Here is a 17,635-nt window from a genome sequence, read left to right as displayed (position 1 = left end):
GTTTGGGCAGGAGCAACCACGGGGCTGAAGGATGCCCGAAAAGCAGCGCCCAAATTCGGGGCGAGCCAAACCAGGGCTGGGTTCCCCTCAAGTTCCAGCCGGTAAAAAGCTGCCCCGATGGCAGCGCAGCGCCTGGCCAACGTCGGGGCTGGGTGCTCCCCCTCTTTTTGGGGGGCACGCTCTGGTTTGGGGTGGGACGAGGCTGGACGTGGTGATTCCCAGCCCCACGGTGCTGAGCAGGGGGGTGCTGCGCTCCCTCCCTCGCCCCCTGCGTCCCTCCCCGCTCCCCAAGGACAGCGTCTGCGTCCCGTCTGTCGCTCTGTCTGTCTGTCTGTCTGTCTGTCTCTTCTCAGTGTCCCTATTTTTCATTTCCAAGCCACCTGACAAATGAGATCCCTGCGTAAGTACAGCCCGCGCCCCCTCCCCGGACCAACCCCACCAGCACCCTGACCCCAGCCCATCCATGGGGCAGGCAGGGGGGCACCCGCCGGGGGCTGCCGTGGGTGGGATCCCCGCTTCGGGGCAAGGATCTCACAGCTCTGCTGGCTCTCAGGGGGCTGTGGGAGCCGTGTGCTTCCCCTTTGCTGCGGGGAGATGTTGTCCCAGCTGCAATTCAGCCTTCAGACGGGCGAGGACGGAGGAGGGAAGGTCCCGGGGGGAACCTCTCCCGTCAGCAGCAAAGCGTTGGAGAGGGAAGCGAGCGGGGCTAGGCCTGCCTTGGCTTCCCAGCATGAGTTTTGATCATTATGGATATTATAGATTATTATAAAATGGATGCATCCAGCCTGGCCGTGCTGGGAAAACCTTCCCGAGCCTGGATGTGTGCTCCAGGTGATGTGCAGCACAGCACGGGGGGCGGCAGGAGGGCCCGGGCAGGCAGACGGGGGCTTAGAGGGGCAGCACCGAGGAGCCACGAGCCTGCAGCCCAGCAGAAAGCTGCTGCCTTTGCATCCTGCCCCCGTGGGGAAGGTCGCCCTTCCCAGCTGCTCCCCACCTGAGCCAGCCTGTGCCCGTTTCGGCCGTGCATGCCTCGTCCTGCAAAGGGAGCTCAGAGCTTCTCCGCGGGTCCCTCAGCCGGGATTTTGGCAGCTGGGGCCCTGAAGGGCTCCTTGGGCTGCCCATAAAAAGCTATCCCATCTCCCCGGGGCCAGCCAGCGGGAGTGCCTGGGGCAGGATTAAGGCTCCAGTTGCTTCCCGGGGCGCAGCCGGCCGCGACATGCCCGTACATTTTGTCTCCAACACCCATTTTTATCCCCACGGATGGCTGGAGCTGGCTGCGGCGCGGGAGCCCCAAACGCCCGCAGGCAGTGCCAGCAGCACAGCTGTGGCTCTGGGTTTCCCCTTCTCCACGCACTGACTCACAGCAGCCTTACGTGACCGCTGCCGACCCCAAAAGCCAGCTGGGGGGCTGCCCTTTTGGGGTGCTGGCCGCTCAGGACCAAGGGGTCCCATCCCCAGCACTGCTTTTCCCCATCCCTATCCGCGCACCCCAGTGGCGCAGCGCGGGTGAGCTGGGCGACCCAAAGGGGCATTTGCTTGGTGACATCCTAGTGCCCACCCCAGCTAAAACAGCGACTTGCTAACCCCCCCGGCTGCCTAAAAGCTCAGCCCCGAGGACCGTGAGGGTCTGGGCTCCCTGCTGGTGGGTGCTGGGTGGGAGGGCAGGGTCCCCGCGCCGCCCCGCGCTTATGGCACGCTCCCCTTTCTTCCCGCATCTTAAGTCCCGACGAGGACTACCCCGCCGAGCCCAGGTGAGTCCGTGCCAGGCTTCCAGCTCGTTCCCCGTGCTCCGCTGTCACCCTGCGTGTCTGTGTGTCCGTGCCTGCTCCGTGTGTCCCTGCTCCGGGCTTTTTATCCCTAAGGGATCCGGCTCCAAAAACGATGAGGGCGAACGCGGAGGGAGCTCCAGCAGAGGAGCAGCAGCTTCAGCTCTGGCCCTTGCTCCTGGGGGAGACATAGGAAGGCAAAAATGGGTGAGGGGGAGGCTGGGGCACGTGGTGCCCTTGTCCAGCAGTGTCCCTTGGGAATAAAAAGCCCCCCGTGTTGTTTGTGTTGTCCTGTCCGTGTGCACGTGTTGGCGACGTGGCGGATGGCAACTCCGTATGGCCACGTAGCCAAAAGCCTTTTTTTTTGGCCCATTCCAGAAGGGATTGAGCAAAAATGGGAAGGCCAGTGTGGGGAAAATCCTGTCCTTCGTTCCTCCCTTGGAGAAGGGTGCTGCGTCCAGGAGGGGGAAGGTTTTGCTGCCTCTGGACGCTCTCCACCCCCTTGGGTTCCCGTTGGGTTTTGGTCGAGCCAGCCTGGGGTGCCGCAGCTTGCAGGGCTTGGTGCCTCCACGGAGGGCAAAATGGGGGCATTCGATTTGGATTTTTTGGGGAAAAAATAAGTCATTCTCAAGGGAACTGGGCAGCTCCTGCCCTGGTCTTTGCATCCCCAGTGCCTTCAGGCTCAGGAGGGCAGAGCCCAGGTGCCCCCATCCATCTCTGGCACCAATTTTATGGGTGGGAGCTGGGTTGGGGACCTCCAGTGGACCCTCTCTTAGACCCCACAGGCTCGTGCTTTTCGCGGCCGTGTTTTAACCCTTCTCCCTGTCCTCCCGCCTCCCGGCGCAGCGAGAAGGCCCTGCAGTCCAACCGCTTCGAGCTGAGCATCAAAACGGAGGCCACGCAGGGCCTGATCCTGTGGAGCGGGAAGGGGCTGGAGCGCTCCGACTACATCGCCCTCGCCATCGTCGACGGCTTCGTGCAGATGACCTACGACCTGGGCTCCAAGCCCGTTGTCCTGCGCTCCACGGTCCCCGTCAACACCAACCGTTGGGTCCACATCAAAGCCTCCAGGTGGGAAGGGTTGGCAGGGCCGCCACGGGTGGCTCCGGGACGGGCCAGCGGTGATTTAGGGTCGAGAGCCTGAGTCACGGCTCTGGCCCCGCTCCCGGGGGTCCCCGGGGGTCACCGCTCTCCTGGGATAAGAATAGAGGAGAGGCATGTGGGCAATGGGGCGCGTGCTGCGACACGCCTGCCCGAAATTCTGGGAAGTGCCAACGGGACGGGCTCGGGGAGGTGCGGAGGGCTTCGTGCCTTCTCTTCGGGTTGGCGGAGGCGCCGGCACGCTGCTCGGCCCCGCGCTCGGGTGGCAGGGGGAGTGGTGGCTGGCTGGCGTGGTTGGCGTGCCGGGGATTTCTGCTCCTGGGGAGTGGATTTCTCCACCTCGGGGGGGATTTCTGCCCCTTTGGGGGGCATTTCTGCCCCTTGGAGGAGGATTTGGGTGGGTTTTGGGGAGGTTGTGGGGTGGCCGGGGTGCGCCGGAGCATCCAGTTGGGGTGCAGCAGTGGTGGGTCTTGCAGAAAGCCCACGGGTATTTTATTTTCTAGGGGTAACTTTTTGCCTGCGGGGTGGTTAATTTGTGTCTCTCCTTCCCTCCCCGCCGGAGCAGGGTGCAGAGAGAAGGGTCCCTGCAAGTTGGCAATGAAGCCCCCGTCGCTGGCTCCTCTCCGCTCGGCGCCACGCAGCTGGACACGGACGGGGCCCTGTGGCTGGGTACGTGGGGGGCACACAGGGGGAGCCCCCCCGGGTGGGATGTGAGGCTCCCAGGCTTGTTCCGATGGGATCCTTGGTCCCCCGGGTGGCTTTGCCACATTTGACCTTCCAGAAGCATCTCTTCTCCCAGTCTAAATTTAGAGCTCCAGGTCTAACGTGGCTTCCAGAGAGCCCGTATCCAAAAACGCAGCCTCGCCCCTGAGCAGGCAGCATCCCAGATGCTATTCCTGGTGCTGAAAGCAGCCTAGAAGTCATGGGGAAAGCAAATTTTTTTCCATGAGAAGCTTTGGCTTGGCTTCCCTGCTGGCTCTGCCAGAAGGCTTTGTGATTGATCAACCTCGACGTGAAATGTTTCAGGTTGAACCGATATCTAAAAACGCACGTTGCCATTTTAGGCGTCTTTAGGAAACCTACGTGTGTGTTGGGTGGAACTGGCATTTACCCGATTAAAATAATGATAATAATGATAATAATTATAAAAATAATGATAATAATTATAAAAATAATGATAATGATGATAATGATGATGATAATAATACAGAATATAATATTTCTGGCCAGTTTTTTGAGCCTGGTTCCCAGGTGCGCCCTGCTGGCTGGGCAGGGTGCTGGGGCGCGGCAGCGTGCCCGCTGTCCTCGCACCCCCCCAGCTCTCCTTTCTTTCTTGCAGGGGGGATGGAGAAGCTCGGCGTGGCCCACAAGCTGCCCAAGGCTTACAGCACCGGCTTTGTTGGCTGTATACGGGACGTGGTTGTCGACCGCCAGGAACTGCATCTGGTGGAGGACGCTTTAAACAACCCCACGATATTACACTGCTCAGCCAAATAGACCCCCAGGGACCCTTCCTTCTCCTTCCCTCCCTCCTGCCTATTGCTGTAATTATTTTCTATTTTTGTAAACTTATTGCTTTTTATATTTTTGGGGGGGAGGGGGGGGAAAAGGGGGGGGAGAAAACACCTTTTTGTTGGGTTATTTGTTCGGTTGCAGTCTATCCAGGTCGGTCAGACTCTAAGCAAGCAGCAGCAACAAAGAACAAACCTTGAACCAAGTCTCCAAGAAGTGACAGAAGAACTTCCCCGTTGCACCCGCATTGTAAATCTCATCCATACTTGAAGCTTCTTTTTTTTTTATTTTATTTTTTCCCCTCCTTACTTGCGTTCTTGGGTCGTTGTTCACGCCACGGGGGGAAAAGGATGCTGGTGCTGGCAAGCCCTTAGTGGCTTGGCCACTTGCCTATCTCAGGCCTGGCCCCAAAGCCCCTTTTTGTGTGCTGGCTGAGCTGGGATGTGGCCATCAGGTGGGGATGGCCCCACTGCTCCGGGGTCTGGCTCTGGCGAGCCTTCTCCCGGCCCCATGTTCGCCCCATCTCCCTCCTCCCCCCTTCCTCTCACTCTAATTTATGTGTGTAAGGATCTCAAGTGCTTTTCTCCTTTATGCTCTGTTCGAATCAGGGATGCCATGCACTGGAAGAGAGACCAAGGTCTGCTCTGAGCAGGCAGGAAAGCATTGCTCTTTGGTTGTCTTATGACTGTGTGCTGGACTGAGAAGGGGCTGCGGGAGAAATTTGGGTTTCTCTGTTAGCTCTCCTCCTCCTCCTCTTCTTCTTGGACACGTGCAGAAGCAGCTGTGAAACCTCATTTCCACGCTTTGCCTTTACCCAGCCACGTCCTCACCTCCTGCTCGCCCTGGCTGCTCTTCCCAGAGCTGCCCTGTACCAAACGCTGCCCTCCCGTGCGCCGCTGAGTGCTTGCAGCACCTCTCCAAGAGCTGGGACCTCTCCCCCTGCACCACAAACAGGCTGCGAGGGGATGGGATCAGGCCCCTTTCCACTAAAAAAAATCTCTCGGACCTGTCCTTTCCTGGCCCACGTCCTTTTTGCATCTTGACCTGAAGCTTTTGCAACACCCGGTGCTATGCAGGGGCTTCCACGCCGTGACCGAAGCCCCTCTGGATGCCACCAGCCCAGCAGCAGCAGCAGCTCCGATGGAAACGGGCACAGCGAGCAGCTGGGCAGGAGAGTTTGGGAGGTTTTAAGCTCTTGTCTTCGCCCAAAAAAGTCCTAAAAGCGATGCCACGATGCCAGCTGCACGGCCAGCGTGTGTGCTTGGGTGGATGGATGTTGCGAGTGCCTGTGAGCCTGCACGCACGTGGGTGCCAACACCGGGTCTCCTCCAAGTAGGAGGAAAGCAAAGGGGTGGTGGATATGAAAAAAAAAGGCCCCCTGCTCTCATGTTCCTTCTCCTTGGGAAGAAATTCCTGCTGCTGCCTCGCATCTGTGTCCCCTTGCCACCACGGTGTCCCCATCCCTGGCGTTGCTTTGTGCCCATCCTACTTCGTGGAGCGCACAGAATTAGGACCCTGCCCGGCAATCGCGTGGTGCTGGATGTCCTGGGGATCATTTTGCCATTTTTTGCCATTCATTTTGCCATCATTTTGCCATTTTCCCACCCATTCCCAGCTCACCTCCTGGCTTCCCTTCCCTCTCCAAGTGTTGTTTCCGAGCACTGACCTTCGAGCCCTGAGAAGTCGAATCGCTTTTCGCAGGGCGAGCTCTGAACACGGACCTAATGAAGGGGAACAGCACGGCAGCGAACCACTCAGCCTGCTTTTTCTTTCCATTTTTTATTTTTTTAATTTAAAGGCTGCATGGGCTCCTTTTCAGAAGTCAGAACCACTCACCTGCAGGACACAAAAGCTGTGCCCAGCACCTCAGCCAGCCCCGTTCTGCGGTTCCCTTTTTCTGGGGGCAGGATGATGCTTAGCAAGGCAGGGCTGCTGGTGGTCCTTGCCAGAATTTCTCCTCTTCCCTCCTTCTTCCCATTTTTTTCCCCCTTTATCTCCTCAGTTATCAATCAAAATCCTCAATTTCCTCAATCGATTCCTCCGGAAATTTTTCTGCCACCCAAGGAAACAAAACCATGGCACCACCTGCCCCTAGCCCAGCGAAACCTGGGAAAAATCTGCTTTAACCTGTTATTTCTCTAAAATGGTGGCAAAATGTTAGAGAGGGGATATGTTAGAGGGGATATCGTGCCCCTGGTGAGAAGAGGACACCCGAATTTGTGTGTGTACCTGGGTGTGTGCGTGGCAATCCCACATTTTAAGTGGCTGCTGTATATAGGCTGTGTGGCATCTATATAGGCAGGCCAGGCCAGGGGGGAACATATTGATCGGGATGTGCAGCAAGCCAGAAGCTGTCCAGGGGTGTTGGATGGGGTGGGAGGATTTGCGAGACCCTCGTGTGGTGTTTGGAGCAAGGGGATTGAGCTGGGAGATGCGACCGTGCCGGCTGGAGCTGGAGGTGCAGAGGGAGTTGGGCACGCATGGAGGAAGCTGCTAATTTTCCACAATGCCACTGAAATGAAGCCAGGGTCACTGCAGGGAAAAAAAAAAAAAAAAAGAAAGAAAAAAAAATCGAAACAAACATCAAAAAAAAAGAAAAAAAGCCAACGCAAACTCTGTCTGCTTTTGCTGGGGCTTGGAAATGCCTTAAAACAGGACGCCGCGTCCTCGTGGTCGAGCATCTTGAACCAAGGTTGGATTCAGCAGTGCTCCCTAGGGGCCATGCACTTAACTTGGGCTTTATTTTTAATAGCATTTATATCATGTATGTACATAAAAACAAAACAGACATTGAAGTTTGTTTTTTTTTTTTCCTTTTTTTTTTTTTTTTTTTTTAAATTTCGATGTCCACGTGGCTTCATTTATAGGGTAAATTAATGACCGTTGTGAACTGCTGTATGAATTCTGAAGGGCAATGCACAGTAGAGGAGCAGCATGATATAACCATTACTAACTTGTGTCTTTCGTCAATCACCATGAAATAAAGTTTGAGAACTATTAAAGATGTTTTTAAGGGGCCTGGTGCTTTTTTATTCCTTCCCGTGCGCCCTGCTTGCTCCCTATCCGTGCAGGTGCCTGCTGCGTTTGCTCTATCGTCTCTTTGTGGATGCCACCCAGTGCTCGTAGCCAGAGATTTTGGGGCTTTATCCTCCTCTCACCACCTGATTTACTCCGTGTCCACCTGTCCGAATACGCCCTAGCTTCTCCTTCCTTGCCACGCATGCTTTTATTCCCTCCTGGGCTGCAATTTCAGCAGGGGTTTGGCACGGCACTGTGCCCGCACGCCCCGAGCGCTGCTCCCGCAGCCCCCCTCTCCCCACCAGCCCTCTCCCCCGGGGTTTTTGCCCTCAGCAAGCTGAGGAGCCCTGGAAAGGCAGCCGCCAGCACGTGTATATGCAAGCAGGATGTGGTTTCAGACATCCCAGCACCCAGGTTCCTGTTCCCAACGGGTCTCGGCGGGGCCTCTCCAGCGCTCGCTCTGCCCCCGGCGCTTTGCCACGCTGTGGGGCCAGGAGCTTCGAGGAGCTTCGCCCCATCAGGACCTCGTGGTGATGGGATGTGGGTGTCTGGGTATCCTGCCATTTGGGAGGCAGCTAATTTGGCACAGCGCGTCCTGATACCCGGCGACGACGCACATTTGATCGCTGTCTGCAGTGGCTCCGCAGGAACCGGCTTGTCGGCTCCCAGCGGCAAACAATGGGGCCAGTGTTGGCGCGGCCACGGGGCTTGCACAACTCTCCACCGGGGCCGTGTTGCGCTCCAGATCAGCCTCCTGGTGCCGCGTCTTCTCGACAATGACCTTATTATGCTCCAGCAGGCACGGGCTTGCAAAGTCAGTGCCTCTTTCCCAGGCTCGCCGCCAGCTCGCTGCGGAGCGGGAGGAGAAAAAGCTGGCGTTGTCTCGGCCGGAATGAAAAGCCGAGCTCTGACAGCTGGATGTGTGGCTTCTTTTTTTTTTTTTTTTTTTTTAACAACACGCTGGAAAAACCCTTTGTGAGGGGAAAGAGGAAGGAAAGAAGGGGAAGAGCCGCGCTGGGGGCACGCTTGGGCAGGCAGCAGGCGTGACTCAGGGGAATGGTGCGGCCAGGCTTGCTGGCAGCCCCGTGCAGCCTGCTCAGCACCCTTGGGAGCACAGCGTGTGCGTGGCAGGCCTGGCAGCCTGGCTCTGCTCTCCTTGGGGGCAAGGGGGCTTCAGGGATGAGAGGGCAGTTGGGTTTGGGTGGTCCCATCCATCCCCAGGGATGCCTTTCCCTGCTCTGCTGCAACACAGCCTGGGATGGCAGCTCCCCAACTCGCACCGCGTGCTGCCCACCTGCTGAAGCAGCACAAAAAAAACACAGCAGCGACGCACCTCCACGTCTCCAGATTGGGAAACGGGATAATTCGGAGAGAAAATTGGAGAAAATCAGGGCTGCAGTGTTTGTAGGTGGACAGCTTGAACCCTGAACAGGCTCTTCCAGCCTGTGCTGGAGGTCCCTGCGATGCGCAGGTGCCCAGCCGGCCCTGCAGACGAGCACACAAAACTTCAGGAGGGAATTCCAAAAGATTTTGGGCAGCTCTGGGTGCTCGCCACAGCTTAAATGGGATCTTTTGAAGCTGTCCTCACTGCAAGCACTGAAGGCACTCCCCCAGCCCGGGTACACGCTCTGTAAATTCAAGACAATCATCGCGCCTCCCAAGGAGCAGGTGCCTCCGGCGACCACCTGGCAGCAAGAAATGGGGCAGAAAAACCTTTTTTTGGGGGGACACAGAGCCGGCCGGCCCCAAAACTTCTCCCAGCCAGACAGTGACCGAGACAGAGCCGGGGATGGAGCAGAGGGGTCACGCAGACAGAGCCGCAGTGTGGATCTCACAATGAGCTCTCAGTGCTGCGAAAGGAGCCCCCGGTCAGACAGAGGGGGGGAGAAATGGGGAAGGGGAGGACAGGGCTCCTTGGTATCGGGGTCTGGATTTGCCCCCTGTGCTCCTCGCTGCCCCGGGAGCCATCTGGAGGCACACGGGGCAGGGATGCAGCCCGCTGCCAGCTCCCCGGGTATTCCCCGAATAGCCGCGGAATTCGCTGAGTCTTATTATAGTCAGAAATTGCTATTTTTGCCGCTACGGCCAGGCCGGGCCAGGGGGGAGGTAGCTGGCTGCGTCCTGGTTTTTTTCTCCCTCTGGGACAGCTGGCTTTGTTTTCTCACCCGGCATTCACAAAAGGTGCCAGATTCAGGGCACGCGTTTGGGGCAATTTCTGCCTTTTCCGTCTGTTTGATGCGAGTCGGTTAAAAACGCCTGAATTTATGTTTCCTACAGCAAAATGAGCTCTGTTTGCACAAACCGTCCCACAAACCCACCACCCCTGCCCCAGCAGAAGTTTGGGGTCACCACTTCCACCCCCCCACACTTTTGGGACCCCTCCTGGGACCCCCGGGACACCAAGGCAGCCCCCGAGCTGGGGGGCGATGGGGTAACACCGGGGGTCGCCGGATGGTGCCCGGTGCCATTTTTTGGTGCTTTTTCTTTTCCTTTTGGCTTTGTATTCATTTTTTTCAGGGGGTTTCAGAGCCAAAACCGGGCTGCGAGGAGGAGCCGGAGGCCAGGAGTGGACTGGAGGCTGGATGAGAGGAGGCTGCGCCCCCCGACGGGGCACCCCGGGGGTACCCAAATTTACCCCGGGGTGCCCAAATTTACCCCGGGGGTGCCCAAATTTACCCCGGGGGTACCCAAATTGCCTTCGGGGGTGTCTCTCCGTGTCCCCCCCCACTATGTTAGGGGCGGGGCAGAGGGCGGGGATTCCCCTACGTCACTGGGAGGGGTTTCCCCGGAGCCCGGCCGCCCCGCCGGGGTGCGGCGGCGGCAGCAGCGCGGTGCGGAGCGGGGCTGAGCCGTGCCGAGCCGTGCCGAGCCATGACCTCCCGCAGGTAAGGGGCTGGGGGCCACCTCCACGACCCCCCCCCGGCACCCCCCGGTGCCTCTCCGGCTCCCCACGCCTGGGTCCCCTCCGCGCGCGGCTCCCCCCGGTGCGTGCCCACGCGTTTGGGGAGGCGAGCAAAGGAAATTTGGGGGGGGCGGAGGTGAAGCTGGGTCCCCTGCCCCCCCAAATCCTTGTTCTCCGCCCCCCAAATCCTTTTTCTCCCCCCTTTCTGCTTCCCCCAGCCCCGCGCCTGTTTTGCGGAAGAGCTCCCTGAGCCTGCCCCCAAGCACCTGGTGATGCTCTACCTGCTCCTGTCCCCCCCAAAAAAACACTGAGCGGGGGGTCCCCAGGGGACCCCAACTTGCTCGGAGCAGCTTTGTGGGGTGAGGGAGCAGGGTGAGGTGCTTTGGTGCCTCTGGCGAGGTGCTGGTGCCTTCCCCAGCTTCTGTTTTGTGGCTTCAGCCCCTTTCTTATGGTGGCAGCTGGAGCCTGGGGGACTTGGGGACATCGTCCCTTCCCTGGGGTGGCTCCAGGAGGGGAAGGCAGCTGCCTGGTGGTGTCCCCAGAGCAGGTTTGGGGTTTGGGAGCTGACGGGTGGGTGCTTCAGGCTGAGAAATGGGATGGGTCACAGGGCAGAGGGCTCCTTTGGTGCTGGTACAGGATGGGGCACGGGCCCTCTGGAGCACACAGCACCTCCAGATCCTGCTCACGGGCACTCCTGCAATGCCACCACTGAGGGTTTGTGGGGTTTTGGGGTCTCTCTGCCATGCAGCTCTCGCTGTGTCCCCTGCACAACAGGTCTTCTGCGAGCATCTGTGGCTCAAAGCACCCAGAAGTTTAGGAGGAGGCCGGGCTCATCAGTTTTTCCCCTATGTAAAACGCACGCTGATGGGTGATGGAACATAAAGCTGGGGCTCGGGGCCCCTGGATTTCCTTTTGGTAGCGCTCTCCGTGCCCACAGGCAAGTCAATATTTGCCTGCGGTGCCTCTACCCTGCTCGCTCCACCCTCCAGGCCAGCGGGCTGCTTACAGGCGCCCCAAAAAACCCTGTCCAGTTATAGGGTTTGGTGCGGAGAGGCTTTGTGCCGGGGGCTGGCCTAAAATGCAGGGTGCCCACTTGGTCGGGATGGCATCTCCCCCTTCTGCCTGCCTCCTGGTTGAGCCCAGGTGCACCCACCGAGCTCAGCACCTGCCCTAAACATCCCCGTGGCCGTGCCCGTGAGGTGGATGCTGTGGGGTGCGTGGCCAGGTTTTGGAGAGGGGCTGCTGGCACCAGGGAGGCTGGTGCTGAGCGCTGGGTGCTGCTTCCCACCTCCCCTCCCTGCACGGGAGCACATCCAAGGGGGGGACCAGGTGGAGGTGCGGTGCCTCCCTGGCTGAAGGAACGGCTTTACCCCCAGGATGGTGCCCACGCATGCCAAATCTTTTCGGGGAGGCCACGCGAAGGGTGAAACAAACCCATTTCTGGGTGCTCAGCCCATCTGGGAAGCTGCCCTGGCAGCCGTGCCAAGGGCTGGGAGCTGCTGCTCGCTCTCCCCGTGCTGGGCCTGGCCGGGGAGGTGGTGATGAAACATCGGGGCACGTGGGTGACACGAGGGAGAACCGAGCCCTGCTGCGGGGAGAACGAGCTGCTTGCCGTCAGCCTAAACCACAAAGCTGTCGCAAACCCCGCTCCGAGCTGCTGCCAGGGCCCGGCTGTGTTGGTTCTCAAAGCCTGAGCAGACGACAACCCCTTTCTGTCCCCTTCCTGGCTTTGCTGGCACGGGGTGCAGCAGGGTTTGGAGGTCAGAAGACCCTGGCCTTCGGGGCAGGCTTTTTCTTCCCAGCAAGGTTCCCCGGGACGCTGTGGCTCACTCTGACGTCTCCGGTTGCTCGTTGCTATTAACAAAGCAGGGCTGGCAGCTCAGGGTTGGCCACGACGTGATCCTGTGCGCATCCTCCAGGGTGGTGCTGTGCAGTCCCCGTGCCCGTGGTGGCCACGTTTCTGAGCATCCAAGGCACCCAACGCGCTCAGCTCTGCCCCGAAACCAGGGGCAGGGTTTGGGGCCATGGTGGCCCCACGGTGGCCAGGATCAGGTGTTTGGGGATCCCTGGGAGGGAGAATCGAAGCAGGTGACTCTATGGGCGACCTCGGATGTGCCCCCTCGTTGTCTTCCATGTGAGCCATCCATCTGCATCCCACCGGGCTGTGCCAGCAGCATCCCCCTGCAGCCCTGAGATGCCTCAGCTGAGCCCAGGGGCTTTTGTGCAAGGGAAATTGCACAAAATGTGTACGAAGCCTGCCAGGACGGGAAGGCGAGGGGTGGGAGATGCTGAGCCAGCAGAAGTCACAATTCAGCTACGAGCTCCCAGTCTGCTGTTTATTTCCAGGTAGGGCAAGTGCATTACTGCGGGTCACGAAATGCATAAATACACCACTTCTGCCCTTCTCCAGGGAGGGAACGAGAACGGTTAATGGCCCAGCTCGGAGCAGGAAAGCTAACCTTGCCAGGGAGAGGGCTTTGGATCAGGCCCTCGGTGATTTTTCCAGCATCCTATGGTTTCCCCCAAGGCAGCGAGCTGCTCTTGTTATGGTCCCAAGACAAATGAAGCACTCTCAGCCCTGGAACACGTTTCTGGGATGCAGCTGTATCTCTTTTGAGAGCTGCCAAGCAGAATTCCTCGCCGTCTGCAGCGGCAGTCGAAGGCAAGGCGCACCGGAGGGGAAGCCAGCCTCGCAGCGCCGCGCGCAGGGCGACTTTCCTTTGTGGCTGGGTGGTGCCGGAGCTGCTGGCCGCTTCTTCCAGCAGGGTTTGCTTTATTCGGCTTCCTGGGAGATGGTTCTTCTCGGGAATCGAATGAATCAGAGCCCTGCAGAGCCACGAGGGATCCCAGGTGTGCAGCGTGGGTCTGCGGAAAGGGAACCGCTCGGTGCCGCTGGCGCTGCCGGCACCAGCTGGAGATGCTCCTTGGTGCCAAAACCCACTGAAAAGCCACCAGAAAAGCACCAGGGCTGGCCAAAGGGCTCCTCCATCCCTGGTGCCGATCACCTTTGCCTCCCCGTGAGCAACCCACCAGCCCAGCCCCTTTTTAGGCTGCACCCATGGGTGCAGAGCTGCAGCCGAGAGGTGCCTTTCTGGGGCTCGCCCTCCTCCTGTGCGCTGTAGGTGCCCTTTGACTCCCAAAAAGGCTTGTTAAAATCCGATTTCCCAAATGCCGATTTCCCCCAGAAATCCGATTTCCCAAATTTGGGTTCCCTCCCCACCCTAGGGGCCTAATGGAGCCAAAACCCAAACAACCCCACACCATCTGGCCCCCCAAAAACCCCCACATGCTAGGATGCGTATGGAGAGAAGCACCCTGAAGGCTGCCGTCCTTTAGGCATCGCTTTAATCCTTTCCGTTGATTTTCCCTGCAGTAGGAATTGCTTTTTTCTGTTGTTTTCTCGCTGCCGTGACCGAAGGCAGGGGCTCGGGCAGGGCTGCACTTGCTGCCCCGCGGGATGCGCGCCGGGGAGGGATGGAAAGTGGCTCCCGCAGCCCTGCGCCGTTCCAGGAAACGTGCGTAGGACGGGGCTTAATCAGATTACGGGGCTGCTGTGTTTGCAGGCTTCCTGCGTGAGTCTGAAGGGAAGAAGGAAATTCTTCGCATTAAACCGAGCTGGAAATCGGGAACTGTGCGTTTCCTGTACATGCAATTTTTTTTTGTTGTTAATTTTGTGCAAGCGGCTCACGCTGCTGCTTGTAGCAGGAGTGCTCTGCAAAGACCTCTGCCTGCTCGTGGTGGCCGAGGGGGACGTTTGGAGGAGATGTGTGCTGCGGGGTCTCCTCCTGGCCTTTTGGAGCTGCTGCTCTCCTGCAGCAGGAGCTGTCGCAGGTGTCCCGTGCAGCCCCCACATGCAAAGGGCACCGCTGGGGTCCAGTTGTGGGATCCCCCAGGTGGGCTGGGGGGGTGTGAGTGTTGGGTTCTGGGTCCCAGGGGATTTTCTGGGGATTTTCCTGGTGTTTGGGTAAGCTGTGGATGAGCCTCACCTCCTGCGACATCGCCTTCGAAATGCCCTCGTGTGCCAGGCCCCTGGGCCATCCGTGGCCACAGCAGGAGCGCGCGTGCCCGGGGCGAATCACAGCAGCTCCCCGTGCAACAGCTTGGGGCTGGGGCAGCCTCAGGGCGAGCAGAAATTACATTTATCTCCCTCATTGCAGGGATGGAAGGGGGGAGAAAGGGTGAGCTGAGCTTGCTCGAAGGGGCAGGGGCTCGCTGTGCCTGCCCTGATTGTGTTATCAGGTGAGGAGCCGGCCTCCCTGCAAGCGTCTGCTGGAGGCTTTCTGGTGCCCAGCCCCTGCTGGCTCTGCCTTGCTGGCTTTTATCTCCCCGAGGAAGAAGCAGGCTGCTCTGTGAGCTGTTTGGTGGCCTGGGAGAAAAGGCACCAGGCCAGGCACCCAGGAGAGGTGTCCCCGTCGGTGTGCGCCTCCATCCGTGCGCTCCCTCTCCTGCACGGCGAGGGGTTTGTGCAGCTGCCCAGCCCCTCGGGAGCTCAGCAGGCATGGTTGTGGCTTCCCCCTGCGCTCCAGGCACCTTCGTGCCCCCCTTCGTGTCATCTGTTGGAGAAGATATCGGTGCTGCTGCTGCGTGAGGGCCCTTCGTGCAACCCAATCCGTTCCTCGTTCCTATCAGGCTCGCCCAGATCCTGCCTGTGACCTTGGGGTGTAAGGTCTGGAAATTGCTTACATTCCCGGTGTCCAGTCATCACGCCGCTAGCACAGCGCTGTGACTCCGTTTAGCAGCCCACCCGCCTCCCCAGGCTGCTCCAGCAGTGGTTTTTCACTTAAATTTCAACCTTGCCATAGCCCCCAGAGCCCCTCCTGGTCCTGGCCCCGCTGCCTACGGGGTCCCCTTTGGTGCCCGGCCGCGAGCTGCAGTTTGCATCTGTGGTGCCAAAGCAAACGTGGCTTTTTCTTTTTTCTTTTTTTTTTTTTTTTCTTTTTTCCTTCCTCTCTCCAAAACAATGTGCTTGGAAGTTCCCTTTTTGGTTCGGGCTGAGGTTCCAGTTGGCTTTCAAGGGAACTGCCGTGCCCCGGATGCTTTAACCCAGCGCGGTTTCATGGATATGGGCAAGAAGATGGGAATGTGCAGCTCCCCTCTGCTCCAACGAGATTTTAAGTACTTTAAAAAGTATTTATTTTACAAAGTGGATGGGTTCTAGCTGGGGAAACATCGGGAGGAGCGCGCATGGTGGCACAAGGCGCTGGGCAGTGCCACCTCCGCCAGCTGCCATCTCCAAGGGACCCGTGGCCCTGCAACCACTGCCCTGTGGCCACCTCCAGCTCTTTTTTTTTTTTTGTGTCCCCACCAGAGCTGTCACACCGGGCGCATGTGACAAAGGGAAGTGGGGACAGCTGGGGCAGCCTGAGGGAGCTGTGGGTGCTTGGCACGGGCACGGAACAGCCCTTCCCTCGGGACATGCCGCCTGCCTGCAGGGGTGTCAGGAGGGTGGGACGCCTGACAGCACAAGATTTGGTTTCACAACAACCGAAAATCCCCCTTCACGCCATTCCAGCAGCATCTCTTCCATGTAAGGGAGATGCCAGGGCTATCTTTGGCCTTGGATTTCTTTTATTACTATTATTACAAATTTTATTTTTGTCTTTATTTCTCTCCCCCCCCTCCCACCACCTCCTTCCTCCCACCCTCCTGAAATATTTCCATCGGTCTCCTCTCTAAGAAGTGTAACAAGCCCTGCCACTGATTAAATTCTAAATATAGCCCTGGTATTTTTATTTTTTTTTTATTTTTTTTTTTCTCCCTCCGATTCTTCGTGATGTATCTAGGTAAAAAATAGCCTTGGCGACTCTTCAAAGGGGACGTGGGCCTGTTACGGGCTATATTTTTGTCTTGTCACCCTGCCCGTAGCTCCAAAATAGCCCCCCTCGGTTTTAATTAGCTCGCCGGGTTATATAATCCTGCAAGCTGAGGATTTCTGGGCTCAGCAGGCCCGCACGTGATGCCCTGGGCTCTGGCAGGGCGGTGGGGACGGCACCGCGGGACCCTCCCGGTGCCACCTGGGGCAGCCACGGTGCCGTAGGTCACCCTGTGCCCCCGGGTTCTGCTCTTCCCTGTTTCTTTTTCTCTTCTTTATTGCCTTTATCTCCTCGTTTTGTCCTGGTTGGGGAGCGAGGAGCCAGCTGAGTGGGGAAGGGGTCTGGGGAAATGAACCCACCCCGAGCTCCTCGGTCGGCTGCGTTGCCTTGGGGCTGGTTTTGGGTTTCTTCTGCTCCTGGGGGAATGGCTCAGGGTGTTCCTGGCAGCATCCTGACAGTAAGTCTTGTGCTCCTGGTGGAATGGAGGACGTTTGTCTTCCCATAGCCCAGGTTTGAGGGTTTAAGCTTAGGAAAACATCCTAATTTCATCGTCCACCAGAGGAGGTGGCTCTGGCTGGTGCCATGGGGCTCTGCGCTGTGCCCAATCTCCAGCCCTGCCACTGCAGCTTTGCTCGGCCCCAGAATTCATGTGCTTTGAGGATGGCCATGCTTGGGCTTTGTGTGAGGAACCCCAATTGCATCCAGGTTTACAGTGACCCCATTGATCCAGCATGGGGCAATCCAGAGGCCACCAGCTCCTCGGAGGAGAGGGCTCACCCGGCGCAGCGTGGCTCATCCCGAGCCTCTCTTCACCCACCCCTTTTAGACCACGAGGAGCGGGTCCTGCAAGGGAGCAAAGCTTTCAAAAGCTTTGCAGCCACCAGATGGAGCAAAGGAACTTAAAACAGCCCCGGCTGAGGTTTTGGCCAGGGTCTGCCACTGGGCAGGGAGGTGTCCCCAGCGCCGTGCGGGCACTGGTGGCACCCAGCGCCTTGCCGAGCTCTGTGCTGGTTCCAAACCCCTCCTGGGAAGCAGGGCTTGGGATGAGCCTGGCGAGAGGGCAGGATTTTGGAGCTGGGTGGGCGTTGCAAGCCCGTTCCCTGCCCGCTGGCCACGCGGATGGCAGCTCCTTGCGCCCTGGTGCGTCTTTAGCAGGGTTTTTTTCGCCCGTGCGAGAGGAGCCGTGCAGCAGCAGCGATGCCACCACCAGGCTCACCCCACCCCACCTCACCTCCTGCCGTCACCCACGGCTCGCAGTGGGGTTTCGGTCCTGTTCTTGTGGGGGCTGGCGTCAGAACTGGGTGCTTCAGCGCTGCTGCAGCAGCGGAAACTTTGGGTGCTGTCGTTTCGCTGTTCAAAGCGGGGAGGAACTGGCGTGCTTCAAGGAGGGCAGTTCGGGAGGGAGGTGCAGTTTTGGAGGGGTCGGGTAGATTTTTGGCGTCCCGTCTGATCCCTGGGGTGCAGCGGGTCTGGGATTTGAAGGGGGTGGACTCGGGTGCGAGGTTGGGTGAGGACAGGGAAAA

General features: G+C 58.7%; 2 protein-coding genes across 4 annotated transcripts in view; both read left to right on the top strand.

Moving 5' to 3' along the window:
- AGRN (agrin) overlaps positions 1 to 4,364 on the top strand; it is a gene marked incomplete at both ends in the record, with an annotated part of 72,012 nt that extends 67,648 nt beyond the window's left edge. Inside the window, 4 exons of the mRNA XM_084300198.1 lie at positions 1,722 to 1,751; positions 2,613 to 2,837; positions 3,433 to 3,536; positions 4,207 to 4,364. Of these exons, the coding sequence (XP_084156324.1) occupies positions 1,722 to 1,751; positions 2,613 to 2,837; positions 3,433 to 3,536; positions 4,207 to 4,364 (517 nt within the window). The remainder of the gene's footprint in view (positions 1 to 1,721; positions 1,752 to 2,612; positions 2,838 to 3,432; positions 3,537 to 4,206) is intronic.
- Positions 4,365 to 10,173: 5,809 nt separating this feature from the next.
- The window catches only part of LOC311217942 (tyrosine-protein phosphatase non-receptor type 11-like), a 37,660-nt gene continuing 30,198 nt past the window's right edge, over positions 10,174 to 17,635 (top strand). For all 3 annotated transcript variants that reach the window (XM_084300347.1, XM_084300348.1, XM_084300346.1), the window contains exon 1: positions 10,174 to 10,282. In XM_084300347.1, coding sequence (XP_084156473.1) covers positions 10,269 to 10,282 — 14 coding nt within the window. In that variant the 5' untranslated portion in view covers positions 10,174 to 10,268. The remainder of the gene's footprint in view (positions 10,283 to 17,635) is intronic.

This window comes from Netta rufina, assembly GCF_964035555.1.
Source record: "Netta rufina genome assembly, chromosome: 22".
Taxonomy (NCBI): domain Eukaryota; kingdom Metazoa; phylum Chordata; class Aves; order Anseriformes; family Anatidae; genus Netta; species Netta rufina.
The sequence above is the reverse complement of the archived record's forward strand: the minus strand, read 5'-3'. Positions and strand labels throughout refer to the sequence as shown.